At 42.3% G+C, this 24,941-nt stretch overlaps 1 protein-coding gene across 4 annotated transcripts in view; it reads left to right on the forward strand.

Annotated features, from left to right (window-relative positions):
• The first annotated feature begins 236 nt into the window (after window positions 1-236).
• TXLNG (taxilin gamma) overlaps window positions 237-24,941 on the forward strand; it is a 41,644-nt gene continuing 16,939 nt past the window's right edge. For 2 of the 4 annotated variants that reach the window (XM_012730317.1, XM_004690074.2), the window contains exons 1-4: window positions 237-354; window positions 18,860-19,163; window positions 21,451-21,542; window positions 24,018-24,188. In XM_012730317.1, the coding sequence (XP_012585771.1) occupies window positions 253-354; window positions 18,860-19,163; window positions 21,451-21,542; window positions 24,018-24,188 (669 nt within the window). In that variant the 5' untranslated portion in view covers window positions 237-252. Of the gene's footprint in view, window positions 355-4,821; window positions 4,853-18,859; window positions 19,164-21,450; window positions 21,543-24,017; window positions 24,189-24,941 lie in introns of those variants that run through there. The other 2 variants (XM_012730316.1, XM_012730318.1) reach the window with 2 other exon arrangements.

The following is a 24,941-nucleotide window of genomic DNA, read 5'->3' on the forward strand; positions in this document are numbered from 1 at the left end:
GCGCCTGAGTCCCTCTCCCGGTCCGCGCAGACTCGCGCGGCCTCTGTCCGCCCTTCGGCCCTGCAGAAGACCGGCCCAAGCTCCAAAGTTCCCCACCCCCATCCCGCTGAAGCCCCTAGAGGGCCAACCTCCTCCGGTCACGAGGAGAGCTATGCGTGCGGCGGTTGGCACAGGGGCTCGGAGGCGGAGCTCGAGGCCCTACGAGGTTCCGTGCCCCCGGCCGGGCTGCTTGTTTGGCTGTGCCGTCACCTCATGGCGACGCGGGTAGAGGAGGCAGCGAGGGGAAGAGGCGGCGGCGCCGAAGAGGCGATTGAGGCCGGACGGGGCGGACGGCGACGCAGCCCGCGGCAGAAGGTCAGTCTGGGGAGTGCGAGCGTTGATGCCGGGCCGGGGTAACGCTCGGACTACCTCTTTCGGGGTTCACCTCCTCACTCTTTCTGCTTACCTTTAGCCCTGGGACGAACATCCGGCCCTCTTCCCCCCCGGGGGTGACGACAGTGGGAGCAGGTGGGGGGGAGTGGAACCGGGAGGGATGGCGAAGGAGGGGGTGGCCGTTGGGACTGGGGGGCGCGCGGCGGCGGGGAGTGAGGGCAAGAGTGGCAACCTGGTGTGAGGGGGCAGGGATGCGAGGCGGGGGCGCGCCAGGTGTGACAGCCACGTGCGGCCGGCCCCGCAGGGTCCTGGGCTCCAGGGGTGCTCTCTGCCAGCCCCCGCTGTCCGGGTGCTTTCGGGGCTCGCCGCACCGGGAGCTGCTTTCGGGGGGTGGCCTGGGGTCACGGGCTCGCCTCCTAGCGTGGAGCAGGTGCGCGGGTTTCGCTACGATGCGCCCTGGCGGCGCGGGCTAGGCTGTTGCGCAGTAAGATAACCGTGCGGGAGCCAGGGTTGTACCCCCCTTCCTCGCGGGTTTGCGTTCCCCGCAGCGCGCGGGGGCCGCAGCGACCACTCGGGCCCCGGGACCCAGGCCCGCCCGGGCTCCTCTGGGTGAACGGGCCCAGCCGCACGTGGGACTGGCCATGGGGATGAGATGCTGGAGGACCTTGCTTCCGCAGAGTCGGGAGCTGCAATTCGTGATAGCCTGTCGTCCTATTCAGGACACTCCACCCCTTCTTTATTTCCTCCCCTTTGCATTCTTTCTCTCCCCTTCGATAAGCAGAAACTTAAGCCCCTCTCCGACTCTGGCCCTTGGTCTGGACCTGGACGACAGGCTAGAATGTTCCCTCTTGCCTTGCTTCACGCATGTCGATTAGTTTTCAGTGTCTCCCTGGATACAAGAAAACCGAGACCTTCAGAATAGGAGAATTCCACTTGTTCTCGAGTCAGTGGGTGGAGTTGGAAAAAGATTGCACAACGAACGGGGTACAGGGCTTTCAGGGCCTAGGAATGGTGAACTTGGGAGAACCGATGGGAAGGTGGAAGCCCCCTCTGTCTTTCCTTGTCTGTTGAACATACTGAAACGTTCAACTTGTTGGACACCCTGCTTGATAACACTCAGCTATTTCATATTACCTAATTATGCATTTGGATACTCTTAAAAACTCCTGTGTGAAATTATGAGATAATGTTTTTCTGATGTGACTCATGAACTTGAAAAAGGAGGAAATAGGTTAGGTTTACATCTGAGCAAAGTGTCAACCAGCTTTTGGTGGGAGGGGGCGCTGTTTCTAATGTCAGGGATTTTTAACCTCTCTGCATGCCCATATTAACTACTTCTCAATTACCTCTCATTTTCTCCCTCCCTTTGTATTCTAAAAGAAAGATCCAGGACTGGCAGGACTGAAAAAGAAGCTGTGGACCAAGAGCACTCTAGGGATTCACTATTGTCACTTTGGACACTGCACTTACTCCCTGAGGGTGGGGAGCCAATCTCAGTGCTTGGTTTCATAGGTCTCCCTGGGGAGGACTTCGATAAAAAGCCACTGCAATTGAGGACATAAGTTCCCTTTTATGCCACTGGGATAAGGGCAAAAAGTGAATTAGGAACTGAGGTTTAGTCAGCTAGCATTTTAAAGGACCAGGGTGAGAGGTAATGACCCTTTGAGTCAGTACTCTGCTTAACAGCTGGATAGGAAGAGTAATGTGTGTCTCATTTTTGTTTACTTACTGCCTGCTCCTTTCTTCTTTGTTGATGCTTTTTTGAGAATCTTCTTTCCTTTTGATTTCCAGTTGACTATGACATGGAACTGAAATAAATACTTAAATATTTTTGAAATTTCTTACTTAAAAATCAGGTAAAAAAAATCAGGTGAATGGTTTGTGTCGGCACAAGTTGCTTTTAGATTATTTTCATAGATATGTAAATATGTACTTTTTTTATTTTTGCTGGGTCATGACTTGAAAAACTATTCCCAGTTCGAACTTAACCTCTGCCCTATTTTTCCGGAAGCAGAAATGTTTAACTAATTGTGTTGTTCTGGAAATAATTGTAGGAATTAAAGGAAAAGTGACTATTTTGTCATGGTTTGGTTACATTATGGGACTTAAAGGAGAAATGATTGGAGATGTGCTTTATTGGTTCCTGGCTGCTTTAACCATCTACTTAGTCACTTCTGACCTACTCAGTTAATTGTGGTATTGTTTCATAACTATAGCCAATTGAATGGTCTATTGAGGTGAAGTTTTCCCTTCTCAAATTAGTATTACAGTGTTTTTCTAGAGGTTTCTTGAAGAATTGTCTAAAACTGGCTATTTTACATGTTAATTAAATTTAAAACTCCATTCCTTAGTCATTTTAGCCATGGTTTGAGTATTCTATAATAGCCAGTGTGGCCAGTGCCTACTGTATTAGAGCAGATCTAGAATGTTCCATCATTGCTTTAAATTCTGTTGGACAACATTGATCTTTATAAAAGGATGGGATATGACATACATTGTCCAGTATTCCAGCATTTTTTAGGCTATCAAATTCATTCATAATACCTTTTCTATATCCCTATGTAGAATGCTTTACAGGGTTGAGCTTTTGAAAATGTAGTACTTTTTCCTTTTTAGCTATTTTAGGTTTATAGAAAAACTGAGCATAAATTACAGAGGTCCCATACATCCCCTCACACCTCTCTTTCTTCTATTAGTTACATCTTGTATTAGTATGACACATTTGTTACAATTGCTGAGCCAATGTTGATACATTATTTTAAAGCCTACTATTTACATTAGATTTCATTCTTAGTGTTGTACATTCAAAGAACTGATAAATACATAATCATCCACATCCACCATTATGGTGTTATAACAAATAGTTTCACTACCCTAGAAGGCTCCTATTAGCCCCTTCCTCCCTCCCCCCAGATGGCTGGCAGTCACTGATCTTTTTTTGTCTCTACAGTTTTACCTTTCCCAGGATGTCTGAGGTTGGTTTTTTTTTTTTTTTTTTTTTTAAGATTTATTTATTTGTACATACAGAACAGGGATACAGGCCAGAGGCTCAGGGGTGGTGAGAGGCTTCATCAGAGACAGAGTGGGGAGCAGAACAGGCAGATCGACGAAGTACACTGCTGAGGGGAGCAGCGGGTGGGTCAGGAGAGGTCTGCCACACCATGTGGTCACTTCCGGGGCAGGCGGGAATCGAACTCATGTGGAAGTGGCTTTAGCTTCTCAGTGCAGTGCTTTAACCCGCTGCGCCACCAGGGAGGGCTCTGAGGTTGGTTTTTTAACTAGATTTTTGCTTGAGAATGTTAAAAATTATTTAACTACCATTAAATACATTTTTATGTTGTAAGCCATCCAGAGGATGAAGTTATATGGAACCCAGGTGCAAATAACCAGTTTCTCACACTTATATAGCACCCTCAGTTTTCAGGGCACATGTACACATACATGTATGAACTCAGCATCACTCAGGTGATATGAAGAAGACTGGGGAGCTGTCATTGCCCTCATTTACAAATGACAAACTGCTCAACAAGGTCAAGTGATTTGCCCAAGGGATGAAGCTAAGTCAGAGCCCAATCCCTTTCATCTATACTACAGTAATAAGCAGTGTAGTAAGTGGGTAAATAGTATGGATTTTGGAGTCAAGACTCTTGGCTGTCTGCCACTTATTAGCTATGCAACCTTGGACAGGTTTCTCAATCTTTCTAGCCCTCAGTTGCATCATCTTTAAAGTGGGGATGATGCTAATAACATCTACCATATAGGAGTGCTGGGAAGCATAACAGTTGATGTGATGTGTTCAGTACCAGGCTTCTAGTATTTTACTTGGTCTGCAGGGGAGGCTAGAAAAGAGGTATTTCTCTTCTAGGGTGCTATTTTGTAACTCCTTGTTCCTACTTCTGTATTTTTCCCTCTTCCTAGAACCTCACTATGATAGGCATTGAGAGGTCAGTTGAGGGTGGGGCAATAGCATGAGGCAGGGAGAAACTATTTCATTATTTTGTTTTTCTACCCGTTGTGTACTTGATGAATTTCCTACTCTTCTGGCACAGACATTAATAAGAAGCAAAATGATCTTCTATTTACAACATTATCATCTAATTGTGTCACTAGTTTTGGTGAATTTCATTTTCACCGGGGAGCCAAACAGGAAAAGCAGTAATGATAGACATTCCTCTATTAATGCAGTTTTAGATCATAATGTGCCATGTTTATTATGTTACTGGAAAGTGTTTTATGTATTATTTTGTGTGTCATTTATATTGGTTTTGACTATAGAAGTTTTATTGAGGAATGTATATGTCAAATTCAAATGCCATAAAGCTGGCTGTGTGGGGTTTGTTTTCGTGTTGTTTTTTTTTTTTAAAGATTTATGCATACAGAACTCGCCAGAGGTGCTGGGGCGGTAAGAGGATTCACCAGAGACAGAGTGGGGAGCAGAACAGGAAGATCAACAAAGTTACACTGCTGAGGGGAACAGCAGGTGAGACAGGAGAGGTCTGCTGTGCCATGGGGATCACCTCTATGCCGAGGATCAAACTTGAACTGAAGCAGCTGAGGTTGGCCTGCAGCACTGCACTTTAACCTGCTCTGCCACCAGGGAGGGCCTGTTTTGTTTTGTTTTTTAAGATGTATTTATGCATACAAGAACTGGGGTGCATGCCAGAGGTCGGGAGGTGAGGATCCACCAGAGACAGTGGGGAGCAGAATAGGTGGATTGACTGAAGTCTACTGCTCAGAGGAGCAAAGCAGGCAAGACTGGAGAGGTCTGCTGAACCATGTCAGTCACCTCCCTGGCTGGGACTCAAGCTCCTGCTGCGGTGGCTGGGATAGCTTCATAGCACTGAGAGTTAACCCCTTGTGCTGCCAGAGAGGTCTGTGGTATACAAATTTAATAACAGTATTCATCAACATTCAGAATTGGTTATGTTTAAAATTTTCCCCAAGTGGTACATTTCTAGAAAAGGATAAAAATAGGCCTGGTGACCTTTTAAGGGTTGAACCCTGAGGGAAAAAACCCTGATTTGTTTATTTGTTCATACAGAACTGGGATACAGGCCAGAGGTGCAGGGGTGGTGAAGAGGATTCATCAGAGACAGAGTGGGTAACAGAACAGGCAGATCGACGAAGTACACTGCTGAGGGTGGGCCAGGAGAGGTCTGCCACACCATGTGGATCACCTCCAGGGCAGGCGGGTATTGAACTCATGAAGAAGTGGCTGTAGCTTCTTAGTGCTGTGCTTTAACCTGCTGCGCCACCAGGGAGGGCCCCTAGAATATATTTTTATGACTCAGTTTATTTGCTTGCAGAAATTACCTTGGTGCTTATATTTATTACTTGAAGGAAAAGTTGCACAAAATGACCAGTGTTGTCTTCCTGTGTTAACAAATACTTTTATTAGCATTTATTGCTTAGGAGATTATTTGATTTCTATATTACATTTCCAAAATGTCCCCCAAATAATTTTTCTTTATCACTCAGTTTGTACTCCTTTGTCTGCTATAGGTAATAGTACTAAGCCACTGCCTTTTCATTTTTATCATTTTCCTTCTTTCCCTGTTAGCAGAAACATCAAGCAGAATGGTGTGCTGAGGAAAATGTGTCAGTAATGTAGATGCACATTTGTAGAAACATCTCTTGGATTGAGGAGTGGGCATATTGGAAGTGAGAATCTATGCATTTTGCTTATTTTGTATATGCAACTTTACTCAATATTATAACAGTGCTGCATGTAAGAAATTTATATTCGTTATATATAGTCTTCTAAAAACCTCTAGATGTTTGGTAGTATACACCCCCAGTTAATAGATAAGGAAGCTGAGGCAGATAACTTGTGGCCTCAGTGTAGGCAGTAAGTGAAAGGTTCTTTGGGCTTCAAAGCAGTTGTGCACATTGTATGTGGCTTGTGCTCTTCACACATTTCCTGAGGATAGTAAATAAAAATGTGTTTCTGGCTTAATGTAAGCACAACCTGGTGACAGGTAAAACAGGTGATGTTTTCTGCTAAATTAAAACAAATTGTGAGAGGTGGGCTTGGAAGACTGGGAGGATCAAGAAGCGTTTTAAATTCAGGAACCAGGGGGTTTTGAACTCTGTAGGTTTAATACCTTTTGTTTCATTCATTTAAGCCCTAGATAATGTTAGGGCACATGATTTAGGGGGTACCTGGTTATATGTACTTGACAGAGGCACTTGGGAGTGTAATTTGAATAAATGAAAAAGTAGAAGGTATAAAAAGACACTTTTTTTAATCTCTCAAAGTCCACATTACACAATGTTCACAAAGAAATGAAGTGGTCTGGGTAAGTAGGACAGATAAAAAGAGGAGGCTGGGGCCTCCCTGATGGTGCAGGGCATTAAGTCTTAGCACAATGAAGTTATCTGTAGCCACTGCAGCACAAGTTCCATCCCTGGCTGGAGCTGACCCACAGGGTGCAGCAGACCTCTGTCTCCCTGCTGCTCCCCTCAGCAGTATATTTCAGTCAGTCTACCTGTTCTGCTCACTCTGTCTCTGGTGGATCCTCTTCCCACTGCAACTCTGGCCTGCACCCCAGTTCTTGTATGCACCGCTCTGCTGCAGGAGTGTCCCAGGACTAAAGCGGTACCCTACTTAACTAGGCCTTTTCCAGACCCATTGGCCCGTTTTTTCTGTCTCTCTTTTTCTAAAGATTTATTTATGCATACAATAACTGGGGTGTAGGCCAGTGGTGCTGGGTAGGGGGTGTGTGTCAGAGGATTTCCAGAGACAGTCGGGAGCAGAACAGGCAGATCTACTGAAGTCCACTGCTGAGGGGAGCAATGGGCAAGACAGGAGAGGTCTGTTGCACCATGTGGGTCAGCTCCCTGGCCAGGGATCAAACTGGTGGTGCAGTAGCTGCGGATAGCTTCATGGTGCTGAGACCCAATCCCTGTACTATCAGGGAGGGCCTGCTTTGTTTTTTAAATAATCCTTTTTAAGTCTGGTAGATTATTTTGATTTGTATTTATTTAATTGTGAATGAGATTGAACAGGTTTTTGCATATAGGACATTTTTGTTTTAACATTTGCTAGTTCACAAATCCTTGAAAATTGGGCTTCTGAATAATTTGAAATCCTTAAAGGTGTGGTCTTTCCTTTGAAAAAATAAAATAGCTCTGGGCCTCCCTAGTGGCCTAGAGGTTAAATCTCAGCCTTATCACTGGTGAGACCTGAGTTTGATCCCTGGCCAGGGAGGTGACCCATATGGTGCAGCAGACCTCTCCTGTCTCACCTGCTGCTCCTCTCAGTTCTGTTCTGTTCTCCACTATGTCCCTGGTAAATCCTCTCACCCCCTGCACCACTGGTCTGCTCCCCAGTTCTACTACATATATAAATATATTAAAAAAAAATAGCTTCTGAGGTTTTTTCCTCCCCCTTAGGATATACCAAGGTTATGAAACATTTTTACCTAGGATTTCTAGTTTTTTGTGGTTTTCATTTTCATATTTCAATCATACCTCTGGAGGATTGAGAGTCTCATTCACCACCTCCTCTTTGCCCCCCCCCAGTATGGCTTGGGAGGTATCACAGATCATTTATTTCATTGACTAATTTGAAATGACACCATTTTTATTATAATAAATCCCCATATATGTGTCTGTGATTTGATTTTTAAGACATTGCTATATAATTAGAAAGTCTCAGACAAATATTGCATGCCTGAAGTAAAAATAAGATCTCAACTTTTGGGAGTTTGTATTTTGAGATTTAAGAATGTATTGTCTTAAAGTATATGGGCATATTGTAGAGACATGTATACCAAAGTCTAATCATATTCTAGTGCAAAGTAATACATATTTCTTAAAAATAAAGACCCTTTCATGCTATTCCTTTGTTCTAAGATAGTAAAACAGACTATTATTTAAGGAGGCATTGAGTTATACATATTTTAAAGACTTTAATCAGAATGGTTAAAACAGAATTTTTAGATGAATGATAAAGTAGTAGTTGTGTGGGAAATTGCTATACAGAATAATTTTTTTAAAAAAGATTTACTTATTTATGCATACAGATTGGGGAATAGGCCAGAGGTGCAGGGCTGGTAAGAGAATTCACCAGAGACAGAGTGGGGAGCAGAACACGCAGATCTACTAAATACACTGCTGAGGGGAGCAGCAGGCAAGACAGGACAGGTCCGCTGCGCCATGTGGGTCACCTTCAGGGCTGGGGATTGAACTTGTACTTAAGCCGCTGCAGCTTGCTTCAGAATAATTAGTTGTTATTAATTATTTAAAAAAGTAAAATAGGCCTCCTTGGTGGCACAACTGGGTTAGGATGCAGCACTGAAAGCTAGCCGCAGCTGCTTCAATGCAAGTTCAATCCCTGGTCTAGGGGTGACCCACATGGCAAACAGACCTTTCCTGTCTTATGGCCCGCTGCTCCCCTCAGCAATGTATTTAGTGGATCTACCTATTCTGCTCTCCACTGTGTCTCTGGTAAATTCTCTCACCACTCTTGCACCTCTGGCCTGTACCCCAATCTGTATGCATAAATAAATCTTTTTAAAAAAAGTCAAGTAGCGTTAGTATATGAACTATTTTAAGTGACCTATATAAAACTAGCCAGTTTTCCTAATTTAAAAAGCACATGAAATTTTTTTTATAATTTATAAAATTTGGACTTGAAAATGTAGAAGACCCTCAAAATACTAGAAACATTTTAGAAGGAAGTTCATGTTTTAAAAAACCAAATAAGGGCCTTCCTGGTAGCACAGGGGTTAACGACAGCGTTGTCAAGCTGTCAAGCTGTCGCCAGCCTCTGCAGAATGAGTTTGACTGGCAGAATGAGTTTGATTCGGACCAAGGAGCTGACCCACATGGCACAGCAGACCTTTCCTGTCCCGCCCACTGCTCCCCTCAGCAGTGGATTTTAGCCAATCCGCCTGTTCTGCTCCCCACTCTGTCTCTGGTGATTCTTCTCGTTGCCCCTGTACCTCTGGCCTGTACCCCAGCTCTTGCATGCATAAATAAATAAAAGTAAATTTTAAGACATTAATGTTAAAAAAGAAGGAACCAAATAAGGTAGGTGGATGGTGTCCTGGGGTGCTATAGAGTACCTTTAACAGCTTTCAATATTGCCCATGAAAATCTGCCTTCACTGGGCCTGGCAAATGTACACTGTTGACTTCATATTCCTCTTTGGTAGTTAATAACTTTTTAGGGGAAATTATCAAAAACATGGGCTTGAGGGATTTTTAGAAATTTAGTTATTATGAAACACGAAAAGGGCTTTTATAAACTTAAGTGTCTTAAATAACTACTTGAAATTATTTAAAAACATCCCTATCCTCAAATTAGTCTTGTCTCACCCCCCTAAATCCCAGAGTTAATCACTGTTAAAAATTCTACAGCTCTTCTCCAATGTTTTCCTAAATTTATACTGTTATATCTAGCATGCTGTGTATTTTTAGACATTTAATTGTTAGATTTAGTTGGTAACTGCACTGGAGATCTGTTTGCCTTTGAACTTTTATTTTCCAAGGCTGAGGCAAGAAGGGAGGGGAGGGAGCAGTGTAGAGGAACACAGGCTCTTGAATTAGTGTTTTGAACCTTCTGGCCCTTTTTCTGATTTCACCGTGGTCTTAGGCATATTATTACTTTTTTCTTTTAACCTTTCCAATTCATTTTTCTTTTTTCCTCTGTGTCATTTTCCTTATTTGGGAGCCATACGACCCACTTTTGGTGGGCGGGGGCAGGGGGCGGTCTAGGCGGGGAAGTGTGTCTTGGAGGGCCTGAAGGTCACCTTTACCTACTTGCTAAGCTTCTTGGACTCTTTGGGAACCTGAGGCAGACTAAGGATCTCTCCCCAGGTAAACGCACAGCCTTTGCCCCTTGCTCCCTCTGAAGGGCTGTCCTGGGCTCAGTGACAAGGGTGGGTGATGTGCTCTCAGCATGGGCCTGGCACTGGTCAGAAGCATCTGAACTCATTAAGCAGGCAGTAGTTGGGATGATTAAGAAGTGAATGTGGGTGTGGGCTTTTTAGGTTTTCATTTAGAATAATTTCAGTAAAAGAACAAACATTACTAAAAACATCTAAGTTCTGTAAACAAAACAGACCTAAGAAATGGAGTCCTTTAGTGCCACTATTTGAAAGCCTAAGTGAAAGTTTTAATCTTTAAAATTGTTCATCTTTTTTATCCACAGTAGGAGGGAAAGAAGCTTATTAAAAGCTTTTTCCCCTTTCAGGATTGTAATTCCATGCAATCTCAGTTTTAAATGTGCTGGTCCAAAAAACTATTGTAAGTAGTAGATGAACACAGAGTCCTTCAGTATGTTCGTTGGCAAAATTTCTGTCATCTTCACTCCTACAAGTAATGGATAGTAAAGTGGGGCTGCTCGTTTTTGAAGGTAGCTCCTCTGTAGTTAAGGCACTGCCTTAGCTCTAAGTACTGGGACAGTAGAAGGAACATTGAGAAATGTGTTATCTGACAGGAGTGAAACAGACCGCTGGGGCCACTGGTTTCCAGGCCCTTTCAGCGCTGGCATCGCTGAGGGTCCACACCTGGTCTCTCACCAGTGGGAGCTGTGTGTGCCCTCATGAGGACAGCCTGACCAACACAGTGAAGTTGTGCTAACTTGTATGATTCTGGGCAGGGGGAGGCGCAAATAGAATTTGAAACTACTTATTTTTGGTTTCATTTTCATTTGTGGGTTGGAATTGAAAAAAACATTTCCTCCTCCTCTTGTTTTCCCTAATGGTAGCACTAATTGGAGAATTCTATTCCTCTTGGTATTAAAAATTCAACAACAAATTGTGAGAGGTAACTCCTGGTCTCTGGAAGGGGGAGGACGCACATGCTGTGAAGCCCAGGTCCTCCAGTGGTCCCCACCTCAGCAACCCAGGTTCCCTCAGTAATAGGGTTTTTTGTATCCCAGAGATTGTATGTGCTTTCCTGCTCATGACTTGTATACCCCTCGTCCCCCAAATTGTGGCATACAGTACAAACTTAGGATATTCTTCTTTCTCCCTTTACAACCTAGCCTTAGGAATCAGTAATTCACTGCCGCCTTATTCTTAACAGGTGCCATAGTACTGCATTGTTTGGCTGGAGCACATTCTTTCCATATATTTATTAATTGACATCTAGAGTATTTTTGATTTTTAATTACTATAGGACAATGCTACACAAATATTCTTGGGCATATCACTTCACAAATGTACTGGTTTATCCATAGGGAGAACTGATAAATATATTGTACTGAAGCATATGTATGGGTTGATTTTACCCAACGTTTATTTATGAAATTATCAAACATACAGTAAAGTTCAAAGAATTTGATTCTGAGCATCCAAATTGCCACTGTCTAATTCTACCTTTGACAGTTTACTATACTTGTTTTTACACTTATCCATTTCTGTCCCTTCAGCCAGGAAGCCTTGTTAAGAGTGTACATGCTGAGTATCAACAAATGCATACATCTCCAGCTCAAACCACCACAACAACTAGAACATTCCAGTACTTTAGAATATTTCCAGGCAGCCAGCCCCTTGATCATCTGAATTCTTTGTGGTTAAACCAACTTACCCTTCCACCCCAACAGTATCCCGCATCTTCCTATATGATGTTGTCAACTTTGGATGTGAAAAGTGGTATCTGTTAAAGCTGCTTTTTTCTTTAAAAAAAAAAAAAGATTTATTCTTATTTACTTATGCATACAAGAACGGGGGTGTAGGCCAGAGGTGTGGGAAGTGAGAAGATTCACCAAAGACAGATTGGGGAGCAAAACAGGCAGATGTACTGAAATGCTCTGCTGAGTGGAGCAGGGATGGGTCAAAAGAAGTCTGCTTGCCATGTGGGTCAGCTCCCTGCAAGGGGATTGAACTTGTGCTGGAGCTGCTGCGGCTAGCTTTGGAGTGCTGCTCTTTAACCTGTTGCACCATCAGGGAGGGCCCTTGGTTTCATTTTTAAAATTCAAAAGTAATAGAAATTCAGTGTAGTAAAGCTAGAAAATATTGTGAAGCAAGAAAAGCACCACCCTTAATTATGCCATATAAAAGTAAGCATTTGTTTTTTCTAGACATAATTCCTCCTAACATTTTGTGTATGTGTGTGTTTGTATTAAACATACATGGCAAGCTGTTATATAATTTATCTTTACATATTATATTTCAGCCATATCTCTCCCCATTATTAAATGACTTCTGTGAGATGGCTGGGCAGTTGACAAAGGGTGGTTAGGGAGGCTGTATATATCCTTGTGGTTAAGAGCATGAACTTGGAAGCTAGACTACAGTGTTCAAATCTTTGCCCTTCAATTTGCTGTGACCTTAAGCCCGATTCTTAACTTCACCATGCCACAGTTTGCTCTTTGCAAAATGGAGGTGATAATAGGACTCATATGATGTAATTGTGAGTCTTAAGTTAGTTAATATAGAAAAATGCTGAGAGTGCTGTCTGATTGTAGTATTTTCTGTATAAATGTTGGCTGGTGCTATTGTTTGTATAAGAGAATATAACTAAGAAAAGGTATCCAGAATGGTTATCTAAGAGGGCAGAACAGGAATGGTAGTGACCACGTGACACACAATTTTCTGTTTAAGCTGATGAGGGCTGAGAAGTTATTTACAATTTAAATAAGGTTGCTGCCCTAAGAATGTGCTTCATATCAAATAGCACATTATAGGACCTCAAGGAGGTTCTTGAACAAATAGTCCTATACAGTAGAAAAATTGGGACCTGCTATTTCAAGAGTGAATAAGGTTTGAATCAAGACCTACTGGAACTGGGCTTATTCATAAACCAAAGATTTTGTAAAGTCAAAGTAAATCTTTCATTAGCAAATGTGCAAAAAAATCCAAAGAGGATACATCAAAATTATTTGCATAGAGAGCAGGGAAATGTGATACTATCTTGCTTATAGTGATAAAATAATAACAGTGGCGTTTTCCTAGTGTGCATGTAATACTTAGGTCCTTTGATGGCTCGTGTTCAGCAGCCATTTTGCTCCCTTGTGCTTTCCATCCACTGACATTTGAGCTTTTATGCATGAGCTATTGCTATCTAGGAGGCTATACATGCTAAATAGGTAGTGGTGAAATGTGTGTGAATGGAGTGCCTGGAAAAGAAAAAAGTAGTAATGGAAAATAGAGAAAGAGTAAATAAAATTAGAAGGAAAACATGAGCTGTGATGGGTGTGCACAATAAAAAGTATTTTTTTAAATTGAGGACACACTGGTTTGTAATACTGTATTTGGTTGAGGAGTATTGGGTCATACCTCTACAGGTGCATGTTTCCATGTTACCATAGCATACCTAATACAGAGTACCCATAATCCTTTGCTCTCTACCCTCCCTCTCTGGTAGCTTTAATTTTACTCAGCTTTCTAAGGTTTCTTTTCAGTTTGGTTTGCTCTGATCCTTTGTTTTGTTTCTCTATATTCCTCCTGAAAACAGTGGGTATTTGTCTTTCACCTTTGACTTATTTTGCTTAGCTTAGTATAATTTCCTCCAGTTCCATACATGTCAGTGCAAATAGCCAAGAGTTCATCTATTTTTTATTCCATTGTGCATATATACATCTTTTTAATCTGGTTATACACTGATTAATTGAACAACCTTATCCTCAAAGCCACTGTTATTTTGAGTTAGGTGAATATTTTGACCTTTCTAATATTTTTAGATTTTTTCTCCTTCTGTTTATGGTAGTTGTAATTGACTTATATGCCTTTAATCTGAAAGTAAGAGTAACGCTAAAATCTTATAACATTTTGAAATGGGGTAGAATATTGTGCCTTTACTCTAAAATTGAGAGAATAAGAACAATAATATGAGAATGTAATTTTGTCTCATGCATCTGTTAAGGAACTTGTGTCTAGAATATATAAAGAAGTCATACGGCCCTCCCTGGTGGCACAGCGGGTTAAAACACTGCACTGAGAAGCTAAAGCCATTTCCGCATGAGTTTGATCCCCCGCCTGCCCCAGAGGTGACCACATGGCGCGGCAGACTTCTCCTGACCCGCCCGCTGCTCCCCTCAGCAGTGTACTTCGTCGATCTGCCTGTTCTGCTCCCTACTCTGTCTCTGGTGAAGCCTCTCACCCCCCGCATCTCTGGCCTGTATGAATAAATAAATAAAATCTTAAAAAAAAAAAAAAGTCATACAACAGGTCCTCCCTGGTGGTGCAACGGATTAGGATGCAGCACTGCTAGCTAGCTGCAGCCGCTTCGGTGCAAGTTTCAATCCCTGGCCCCGGAGGTGATCCACATGGTGCGGTAGACCTCTCCTGACCTTCCTGCTGCTCCCCTCAGCAGTGTACTTCGTTGATCTGCCTGTTCTGCTCCCCGCTCTGTCTCTGGTGAAGCCACTCACCGTCCCTGTACCTCTGGCCTGTACCCTAGTTATGTATGCATAGGTAAAATAAATCTTAAAAAAAAAAAAAAGAATTAATTTGTAAAAAAAAAAGATCAGGGGCCCTCCCTGGTGGCGCAGCGGGTTAAAGCACTGCACTGAGAAGCTAAAGCCACTTCCGCATGAGTTCGATTCCCGCCTGCCCCGGAGGTGACCACATGGCGTGGCAGACCTCTCCTGACCCGCCCGCTGCTACCCTCAGCAGTGTACTTCGTCGATCTGCCTGTTCTGCTCCCCACTCTGTCTCTGGTGAAGCCTCTCACCGTCCCGAGCCTCTGGCCTGTACCCCAGTTCTGTATGCATAAATAAATAAATCTTTAAAAAAAAAATCATACAACAATAATAAAATAATAACCTGGCTTTAAAATGGGAAAAGATGTAAATAGACATTTCTTCAAAGGAGGTATGCAGATAAGCACATGAAAAGATTCTCAACATCATTACTTATTAGATGATATGCCTTCATCTATAGTAGAATGGCCATAAGCAACAGAACGGATAATAGCAAGTGTTGGTAAGGATGTAGGGAAACTGGAACTTTTACACACTGCTGGTGGAACTATAAAAGGGTCCATTGCTTAGAAAAACAGTCTGGCAGTTCCTCTAAAGGTTAAGGGTAAAATAGTATATGACCCAGCAGTTCCTGTGTGTATGTGTAATAACATAGTGTGTACATACACACCCTGGAGAAGTGGAAATACACACAGATTTGTGCACTAATGTTCATAACAGTTTTTCACAACAACCAAAGTTGAAAAAGCAATCCAAGTATCCATCGGCTGATGAATGGATAAGTAAAACATGGAATATGCCAATATGCCATCCAATAGAATACTACTCAGCCACTACAAGGAATGAAGTACTGATACATGCTGCATGCACAGACTTTGAAAACATTGCCTTAGTGCAAGAAGCCAGGTACTAAAGTCTGCATATGTTGTATGGTTCCACTTACATTGCCTGTCCAGAATCTTTGGTGGCGGTACATTAATTGTCTAGGATGGGGGGAGGGAAATGACAGGATTAGGTGTTTATAGCTAAAGAATCAAGGCTGCTTTTTGACATGATAAGAGTATTCTACAGTTGATTACAGTGATGGTTCCACAACTTCCTGAGTACACTAGCAAGTAGTTTATTGTATACCTTCAATCAGTGAATTATAGGATATATGAATAACATCCCGATAAAGGTATTAACAATAAGTTAGTAATAGAATTGAAAAACTTGCTATTAACCAGTTCCATTCCTGGGGTAGCATTATTATTAAAATTGATCATGGGAAAGTCCTCAGTTTTCCCTTGGTAAAAGTTATGCTCTCCTCCTTTTCCACCAAATTGCTTTTACTCAGTATCTTTTTGATAAGGCATGACACAATTTTCTGGAATTTTGTGGACTTAATTACCACCATGCTTCTGAGAAAATTGTGTTGCATGTTAGAGATAAGCAGTCTTCTGTTTTAACTATCTAGTAACAAACTTTCATCAGTACTAAGGCCATGTTCTAGTTGTGTGACCCTGTTGTCAAGCCTGGTTTTTCAGGGGATAGTTTTGAAGATTATTTTAATAATTGGGAAAGATGTCATTAATAGTACTCATTTTTCCTCTGCATTGCATTTGTATAAAGGGGCTCTTATAGCATTCATGTGCTCATTTAGTATATGACAGTTTGGTATCTGATATAAAATAGAACAAGTAGCTGTATGTATAATGCATTAAAATAATAACTTGGCATTTGGTTTGATATCATCAATACTGTGTGTTATTTGGGTATATTACTGGTTTTACAAAGTTTCTGCAGTAATGGAATCTAACAAGGTGTTTTCTGTGAGTTCCTCATGAATTCTTTGTAAACTACTATCTGGATTACATTTGAGCAACACTCCTCTGGGGTATGTATTATATATGGTTGCGAGTTAAAAAAAATTGTGTCCTCCCTGGTGACACAATGGGTAAAAGCACAGCACTATGAAGCTACCACAGCCACTGCAGCACGAGTTGGATCTCCACCCCAGAGGTGACCCACATGGCACAGCAGACCTCTCCTGACTCACCTGCTGCTCCCCTCAGCAGTGTGTTTCTCTAGATCTCTGTTCTGCTCCCCACTCTGTCACTGGTGAATCCTCTCACCCCCTGTATCTCTGGCATATACCCAGTTCTGTATGGATAAATAAATAAATCTTTAAAAAAAAAATGGAAGTATTTTTAAGAGTCTTTTCAACATTATTTTGTAATTTAAAAAAAAATCTGAATTAGGTTTAGACTTTGGCATCAAACCATTACTTTGAAATAGACAACTCACTTCCCCTTAATGCATTAATTATTTTAAGAAATGGGAGTATTGCATGCACATTATTTAAAAAATTTCATGAAAAATAAATCTTTAACTCCCCAGGGGAAAATATCTGTTTTGGTTCTTCATAACTCTTAAATAATGTATAAAGCTGGAACTTTAAAAATAAACCACATTGAAGTAAAACATACATTTGGAAAAGCGTACAAATCTTACATGTTGGGACTTAGTGAATTTCCCTGTTACCCACTTCCCCTTGCCCTTGGTCAAGAAATAAAATAGTAATCAAATACCCAAAGAAGCCTACCCCTAGCCGTCATGCCTCTCCCAATCTCTAGCACTATAGATTCGCTTTGCCTGGTTTTGAACTTTATATATAAATGGTTTCCTACAGTCTATTCTTCTGGCACCTTCTGCACAGCATCCTGCAAGGTTCACTTGGTGTTATTGCAACCATTAGTAACTTGTTCTTATTGCTGAGTCAAATGAACAGGTCACAGGTATCCAGTCTTCTGTTGGTAGAAATTTGAGTTGATTCCATTTGGTGGCAAATAAGAATAGTGCTTCTTTTTGACTGTTGGCTGCATGTATGTACAAACTTGGGTAAAATCCTAGGAGGAGAATGAAATGGATGGAAGATGTTCCTATTGCCAAAGTGTTCTCAAAGTGGTTGTACCAATTTGTGCTTCCAGAAGCACAGTACTTGGTTTATCAGCATTAGAGTATAAAAGATAAGGATTTACTTCTGTTGGCCTCTTGCCCACCACCTTCAGCTGGATAGGTCTCTAACTTGAAATAACTCTTTGCTATAAGAGATGTTACACACCTCCCCCCTCAGTTGTGTTATTTTTTTTTAATTGTGTTATTTTTAAAAAGGAAGAGGCTCTCTTTCATAGAGAGGAATTTGTGCCACCTCATAAGACCAAGCAGTATTAACAAGAGGGGAAAACCCACATAAATAAAGGGGATTAATAGTGTGATAGAAGAGAGGGTAAGGTCGAATTGCTGATTCAAGGGTAAAATACTAGAATAAAGCCATCTCTGCCATGCTTGTCATCTGTGTGTTAGGGCAGGGGTAGCTGCTTAAAACATGTCTCAGAGTTACTGTAACTTAACGTGAGAGAACTTGTCTTACTCCTCTTTAGCCAACGTAGGTATTTGTAGGAAGGAGGGCCTTCCTTGTGTGTACGTGGAGTTTAGGGGCCCAAGGCTGCTTTCAGCTGTGGCCCTGCCATCTCTTAGAGTCTTGGAGACTGAGACCTCTGCGTTCAGCTAGAGGGGGGTAGAGACGTAGTGATGGGGAAAGATGTGTGCTTCTGAGCAGGAAAGTCTTACCACAGAAGGGGTAGACATCGTCTTTGTTCACGTTCCACAGTCGAAACTGCACGTGGGAGTCCCCATCATGCCAGGAGCCTGGGAAATGTAGGCCCTGGCTGCGGACTGTACTTGGTAGCTAGCACACCATCTCGGCTGCCCCAGCCCCTTGAGAAGCCAGAATAGTTCATGTATAATGACCTGGGATCAGTTCAGTGTGTAAAGATGCTAATTATTTTGAGTGGTGAATTTTTATGGGAAAATGAGTTAAGATTCACAACTAAATGGCAATTTGTTCTTTTTGTGGAACCACTTGTGCGATTGCTTTAACTTGTGATTTTCTCATACTTCATGGTTAGGTCACCTCTCAGTGGAACTTAGAAGCTGCCATATTTATATGTTTTACAAATCACTAAGAAAGAAATACAGCTGTCAACCTGTCATACACTGTTGGTTATAGGCAGTGATTATATTTTTATTTACCTCCCTGCCATCTTCTATTGCCTTTCCCTGTCTTTAGTTTGTGATAGGCACAACAGAAGAAGCTGGAATCTGCGGGCTAGGGGTGAAAGCAGATATGTTGCATAACTCTCAGTCAAATGACATTCTTCAACATCAAGACTCGCACTGCGGTGGCACAAGTAACAAGCACTCACGGGGAGATAACGAAGGCGGTGACTTCCTCACAAAGAACCGGGAATTGATGAGCCAGGCCTTCTGTACACAGGCGCCGAGAGAGGGGATTCCTGGGCGAGAAGCTCGAACAGATCCCCCTGACGGTCGGCAGGACTCGGAATGTAACAGGAACAAAGAGAAAACCTTAGGTAATAAGCCCTGCTGGGGGTTCTGGCTTTGCTGACTTTCCCGACTTTCCCCTGGGCCTGGCCCCCCAGTTTAGGGCCATGTTGCTGCTTGGTTTTGAAAGGCTTAGCCAGCCTTGTGCTGCTGGGAGGGGCAGGGGCAGGTGATAGCCAGGAAGTTCAGTTCTTTCTCTCAACTAATCAACAAGCGGCTTCAGAATTTTTGAGGTAGAATTTAATTTCCCTGGTTTGTGTCTTTAATGTTAGCATGACCAGAACATAGTATGAAAGCTGGGTTTTTTGATAACTTTTTGTTCATTAACTAGTCAGAAGACACTAGAGATGATGTATCAGTAGTTCAAAAAGTGGGCTAGGACTAGAGTACAAGGGTATGTTTTGTTTTCTCCTGCTGTTTGATTTAGGACTAAGAATGTACAGTGTTGAATCTCACTATAAAATCTGAAATCCCCTTTTTAGCGTTACTTGTTGCCCCTAAGTTTTTTAATACTTATCATCTGTAAGATGAACAATGCTTGATTTGTATGGTTTTGTGTGTGTGTGTTTAGTTAGAATTAACTTCCTTATTAAATTCATTTTTTGCTTACTTGGAAAATTTTTAAATGTACAGCATCTGAAAAATAATTTTAATTCCTTATAAACTAGACAGATTTCTTCAAAACCAGCAGTTATATATGTAAAAGCAGAGGAACTCTTAGAAAATTATATGTAACATTACCATGCACCCTTGCTATTTTACATGTATGAATATACCTCAGAGGATTGAAAATGTGTCCACATATGGGCCCTCCCTGGTGGAGCAATGGGTTAAGATGCAGCACTGTGAAGCTAGTCGCAGCTGCTTCAGTGAGAGTTGGATCGCGGGCCCTGGAGGTGACCCATGTGGTGCTGCAGACCTCTCCTGTCTTGCCCGCTGCTCCCCACCAGCAGTATACTTCGTCAATGTGCCTGTTCTGCTCTTCACTCTGTCGCTGGTGAATCCTCTCACTGCCCCTGTACTATAAGCATAAATAAATAAATCTTTTTAAAAAAAAGAAAATGTGTCCACACATAAAACATGTACACAGATAGTTGTGGCACCATTATTATTTTCTTTTATTTAAGATTTATTTATTGATGCATACAAGAGCTGGGTGCAGACCAGAGATGTCCGCAGGGGTTGGGGGTGTGACTGCAGAACAGGAGAATTGACAGAAATACACTGTTGAGGGGAGCAGCAGGAGACAGGAGAGGTCTGCTGTGCCATGTGGGTCAGCTCCTTGGCTGGGGAGTGAACTCAAGCCAAGGTGGTGATAGTGCTGAGACTTAACCCCTTTTAATATTCTTACTGCCCTTGAGCTGAATGAGAGATTTGTGGGTTGTTTTGTGTGCATGTATTTTACTGTTTCGGTAAGAGTATGTAAGATTTTTATTACTAAAATTTTATGTGGATAGAAAAAAGTATTTTACTTTGAGATCAACCTTTATTTCACTCTCATAGCAGTCTCTGTGTTTCAGTTTACTATGTATTTTATTTATTTTTAAAAAATATTTATTTATGCATATAAGAATTAGGGTACAGGCCAGAGGTGTGGGGGATGAAAGGATTCACCAGAGACAGAGTGGGGAGCAAAACAGGTAGATCTACTGAAATCCAGTGCTGAAGGGAGCAGTGGGTGACACAGGAGAGGTCTGCCACACCATGTAGGTCAGCTCCCTGGCCAGGGATTGAACTCATGTTACAGTGTCTGTGGACAGCTTCATAGTGCTTCACTTTAACCCCTTGTGCCACCAGGAAGGGTCGTTTGACATCTTTTTGTTTACACTAAATAAACTTGGTTAACACATGGAATGTGCCTATTAAATCACCAGAAGTTACTTAAATTGCTCACAGGCAGGGATATATGTCCCAAGTGGTTTTGTGCATCCTAGCTAGCAGAGATTACCAACTGAAATTCCTTGTGAATTTTATTCTATGTTTGTACTTGGTTAGGAGGAAACTTATAAAAATCTTCTGCCCTTTGTAACTTGCCCTTGGTCTTAACCTTGGACTCCAGTGGTTAAGCAAAGGACAAACAGCTAGTAAGCAATGTGGTAAGTGAGTAAAGGAATTTGGGGGTGGGGTTGGCGAGCCAAGGGTGCCTGTTAAACCAGAATTTAAAAATAACTTTATTAATTCAGCTGGTAAAATTCTTATTTCTAGTTATACTGTAAATTATGTTAAATTTCAGAACATAGAAGTGTTGTGTAGGGTTTTCAGGTTAGATTTGATCTTCATCCTTCAGGACTTATTTCTTATTTTGTTAATCATCAGGAAAAGAAGTTTTATTATTGATGCAAGCCCTCAACACCCTTTCAACTCCAGAAGAGAAGCTGGCTGCTCTGTGTAAGAAATACGCTGACCTTGTGAGTATTAAGTCAGGGGAGGTCCACATAAAGTGCAGTTAAATGCAGATGGGCTTGATGGACTTTTTTAAAATAGGATGTGGTACAATGTGAGATTTAAACAAAATGATTCTTGGGGCTGATGTTCGCTTGTATGATTTCATTGTGTACAGTGATACATATAGAACATGATTATAGTGCTGAGATATGGCATAAATTTTCTAAAAATTGGTCTTCAGAGTATTTCTAAGTCAGCTTTTTTATTTGCATCTTTGGAGTATCTTAGATGCTGGTCAGTTGGGGTGGGCTGTAGTGGTTCCTAGATTTAATTTTCCACAAGGGAATTCTGGAGAAAATGTTTATAACCATAGTGATTGAAATTGGGTGATGAATTAGTGTGGAGAAACAATACTGTGTTTTGGGAAATACTTACTTAGCGTTTAGTATCGGTAGGCATTACTTTCTCCATCTTCCAAAGAAATTGGCTTTCCTTGCACTGAGCCTGTGTTATTTCAAGGAGCATTATTTCTCTTTAGAATTATGTAAGTGGCTTGTTTTCCTCTTTTGGGGACCATGTCTGGAGGCATTCGCACTGCCCAGCGCTGACCCTGTCATAGACTCCCAGAGAACAGTCTGACAGAAGCAGGTCGTGCCAAAGCGTCGGTCATAGAATCGTTCTGCTTAAGACTAGGAGGGTTGTGGAAGCACCAAGGTCTGCATGCAGTATGTGGCCAGGCTCACTTGGGCACCTTCTTATGAGGCCGCCTGAAGTGAAAAGACATGTCAGCCCAGCTCCATGTGTGCTAAATGTGTCCAGGACAGGATCACGCAGGCTTTTATTATTGAGCAGAAAATCATTGTAGAAGTATTGACAGCACAAGCACAGAGCCAGAAAGCTAAACAAAAAATAAGATTTTTTTAGTGAAATTACGAAAGCACTCACTCTGGAAGCCACTGCCATCTGTAAGTTGAAGACCAGGGAAGTCCTGGGACACTTCCTGGGAAGGAAGAGTTGTGGGAAGCTCCGCATGAGCGGTCCTGCTGCGGATGCGGGCTCTGCGGATGCAGACTCTGCGGACCAGCTCACAAGCAGGTGGACTCGTGTCTCCCCTGCTCAAGTAGCTACTCTGGATCATAAAGTTGTTGCTGGCCAGCTTTAAAAAATGAATAGCTTGTGTGAAGTGGTGGTGGGAACTTGATGGGGATTATAGCCACAATGATAAAGCATACTTTGTATAAAAAAGAATGTTGTAAAAAATTAAAAATAGTTTGTCACTCCAAAAATTGCCCTCGGTTGTTTATAAAGGGGTCCATATGTAGCCCACGAATCTGGTATTCAGTAGTCGGGTAGGTGGCAGGCTTTGGCGGCAGGGATGCCCCTGTGAGGGGAGTCACCTGAGGAGCAGTGAAAGGAGTGGGAAAGGGAGAACAAAAAGGGAAACGTTTAACTTGGAGAAAAGAGTTAAAAGCAGTGTGGAGGATTATCCCCTGGCCTGTGTTGTGACGCCAGCCCAGATTCTTTTCTTTACATGCATTTTCTTCTGGGTTCACATTTCTTAAGTGTTTAATAAAGTTAATGACACAACAGAAACCTTAGGCGTCCACAGCCTAAAATATTTTTCCTGGTGCTTTCTAGAAAAAGGTCACTGACCCCTAATCCATAGCTACACACAAATGATGTGGATGAATTTTAGCAATATAATCTACCGCTGTGCTGTCCAAAGCCGTTAGCCACATGTGGTTCTTTAAACTTAAAGAAAATGAAAAAGTTCATTTTTTCAGTTGCACTAGCCACAAGAAGTCAAAACAACTAAAACAAAAGTGATATCTTACAGGGCCAGCAGAGGTGAGATAAAGAGGTGAGCAAAACATGGCTGCAGGATTCGGAAACAAAATTTGGGCGGGGGGGGGGGGGTAGAGGGGCCAGGTAGGTGCCTTTAATAGTTAAAGCTAGCCAGGGAGGGTGTGCTGGGCCACAAGAGGGCGCTCTGGCTCTTAAAATTGTGACTCAGCATCATTTCCTCCTCCCTGAAGAGTCCCTGCGGCTGCCATCTTCTGCTAGTGTGGACTTAACCTTGAAATAGACTAGCTTGCACCAAAGTTAAAGTCGCTATGATTCCTCTCAAGGAACCCTGAACACTGTTTATTAAGTTCTAATTCAGAAGACCATTTCATCAAAGTAGCTTGTGTGTGTGTTTCAGAAAAGTAAAACTTCATGGTGTGGATTCCTAAAAGTTTTCTGAAAACATCACTTTTTCTAATCATTAAACTAAGGAGGTTAAGTTTGTTTTTTTTCTTCTACCCTGAACTGTTTGTTTAGTTTCCTGTCACAACTGGGAGAGATGGTTGCCAGAGTAGCATGGCCCAAGACAATTTAAATGAAACACTGTATATTTGGTCTTTGAAAAAGTGCTCTGTCCTCTTGCTGTATTGCTTCCAGTAATAGCTCAAAGATGTACACTGTACTTTCTAAATGAAAGTGCTTGTTAATTTCAGCTGGAAGAGAGCAGGAATGTTCAGAAGCAAATGAAGATTCTGCAGAAGAAGCAAGCCCAGATCGTGAAAGAGAAAGTTCACTTGCAGAGTGAGCACAGCAAGGCCATCTTGGCAAGAAGCAAACTAGAATCCCTCTGCAGGGAGCTTCAGCGCCACAATAAAACGTTAAAGGTTGGTTGGATCATTTTTCGTTTTTCAGGAGGCACTGACTTAGCATGTTCTAGAATCCCTCTGTACCTATTTGAAATAAATCCTTGTCACTATTCAGAGTTCTGCCCTTGCTTTTTGTTTTGCTTGGCCTGATGTTTCTTAACATCTCTTTTACTTGGTCCTGGGAATGTAGATGAGGCTGGTGTTTAGACCACAGCTCCCCTGCGTGGAGCCCTGGCCTGGGAAGGTCAGTGTGGCCAGTTTTCTGCTGAGCACTGGTCGCTCATTATCCACTATGAGAAGCTGAGGGGACTGAGAAAGGAGTAGGAATCACCTGGAGGTATGGTGAGGCCAGAAGGGAAGACATGCTGAGCTCCTGGTGGGTTGTTGATTGGTTCCAGTGCCAAAGTGCCCTGGCCCATCCAGCTGCCAAGTTATTGAGTACTTTGAGAGTAGCACCTGCACCTCAGCTGATTCTAAGCGAAGAGGCAGCGGGTGCTGTGAAGGTGTAAAGCAAGGAGTCAGGGGCAGACCTGTACTAGTGCCCATGCAGATGCCCTCGTCACACACCCACCATGGTTACCCCTAAGGTGGGGGCCAAGCAGCACTGAAGAAATGGAGCTTCACTTGATAGAGGAGCTGTTCATTTTTTTCTTGGCTTTTTGAACCCTTGGGTCTGTACATTAAAGTGGGTGGTATTTTTTCCCTATAGAAAATTGATGTTTTGATAGGACTGATAACTGTTTAGCCATGTGAAGATCTTTTTTTTTTTTT

This window comes from Condylura cristata, unplaced genomic scaffold (genome assembly GCF_000260355.1).
Source record: "Condylura cristata isolate star-nosed mole 26May11 unplaced genomic scaffold, ConCri1.0 scaffold00027, whole genome shotgun sequence".
NCBI classification, from domain to species: domain Eukaryota; kingdom Metazoa; phylum Chordata; class Mammalia; order Eulipotyphla; family Talpidae; genus Condylura; species Condylura cristata.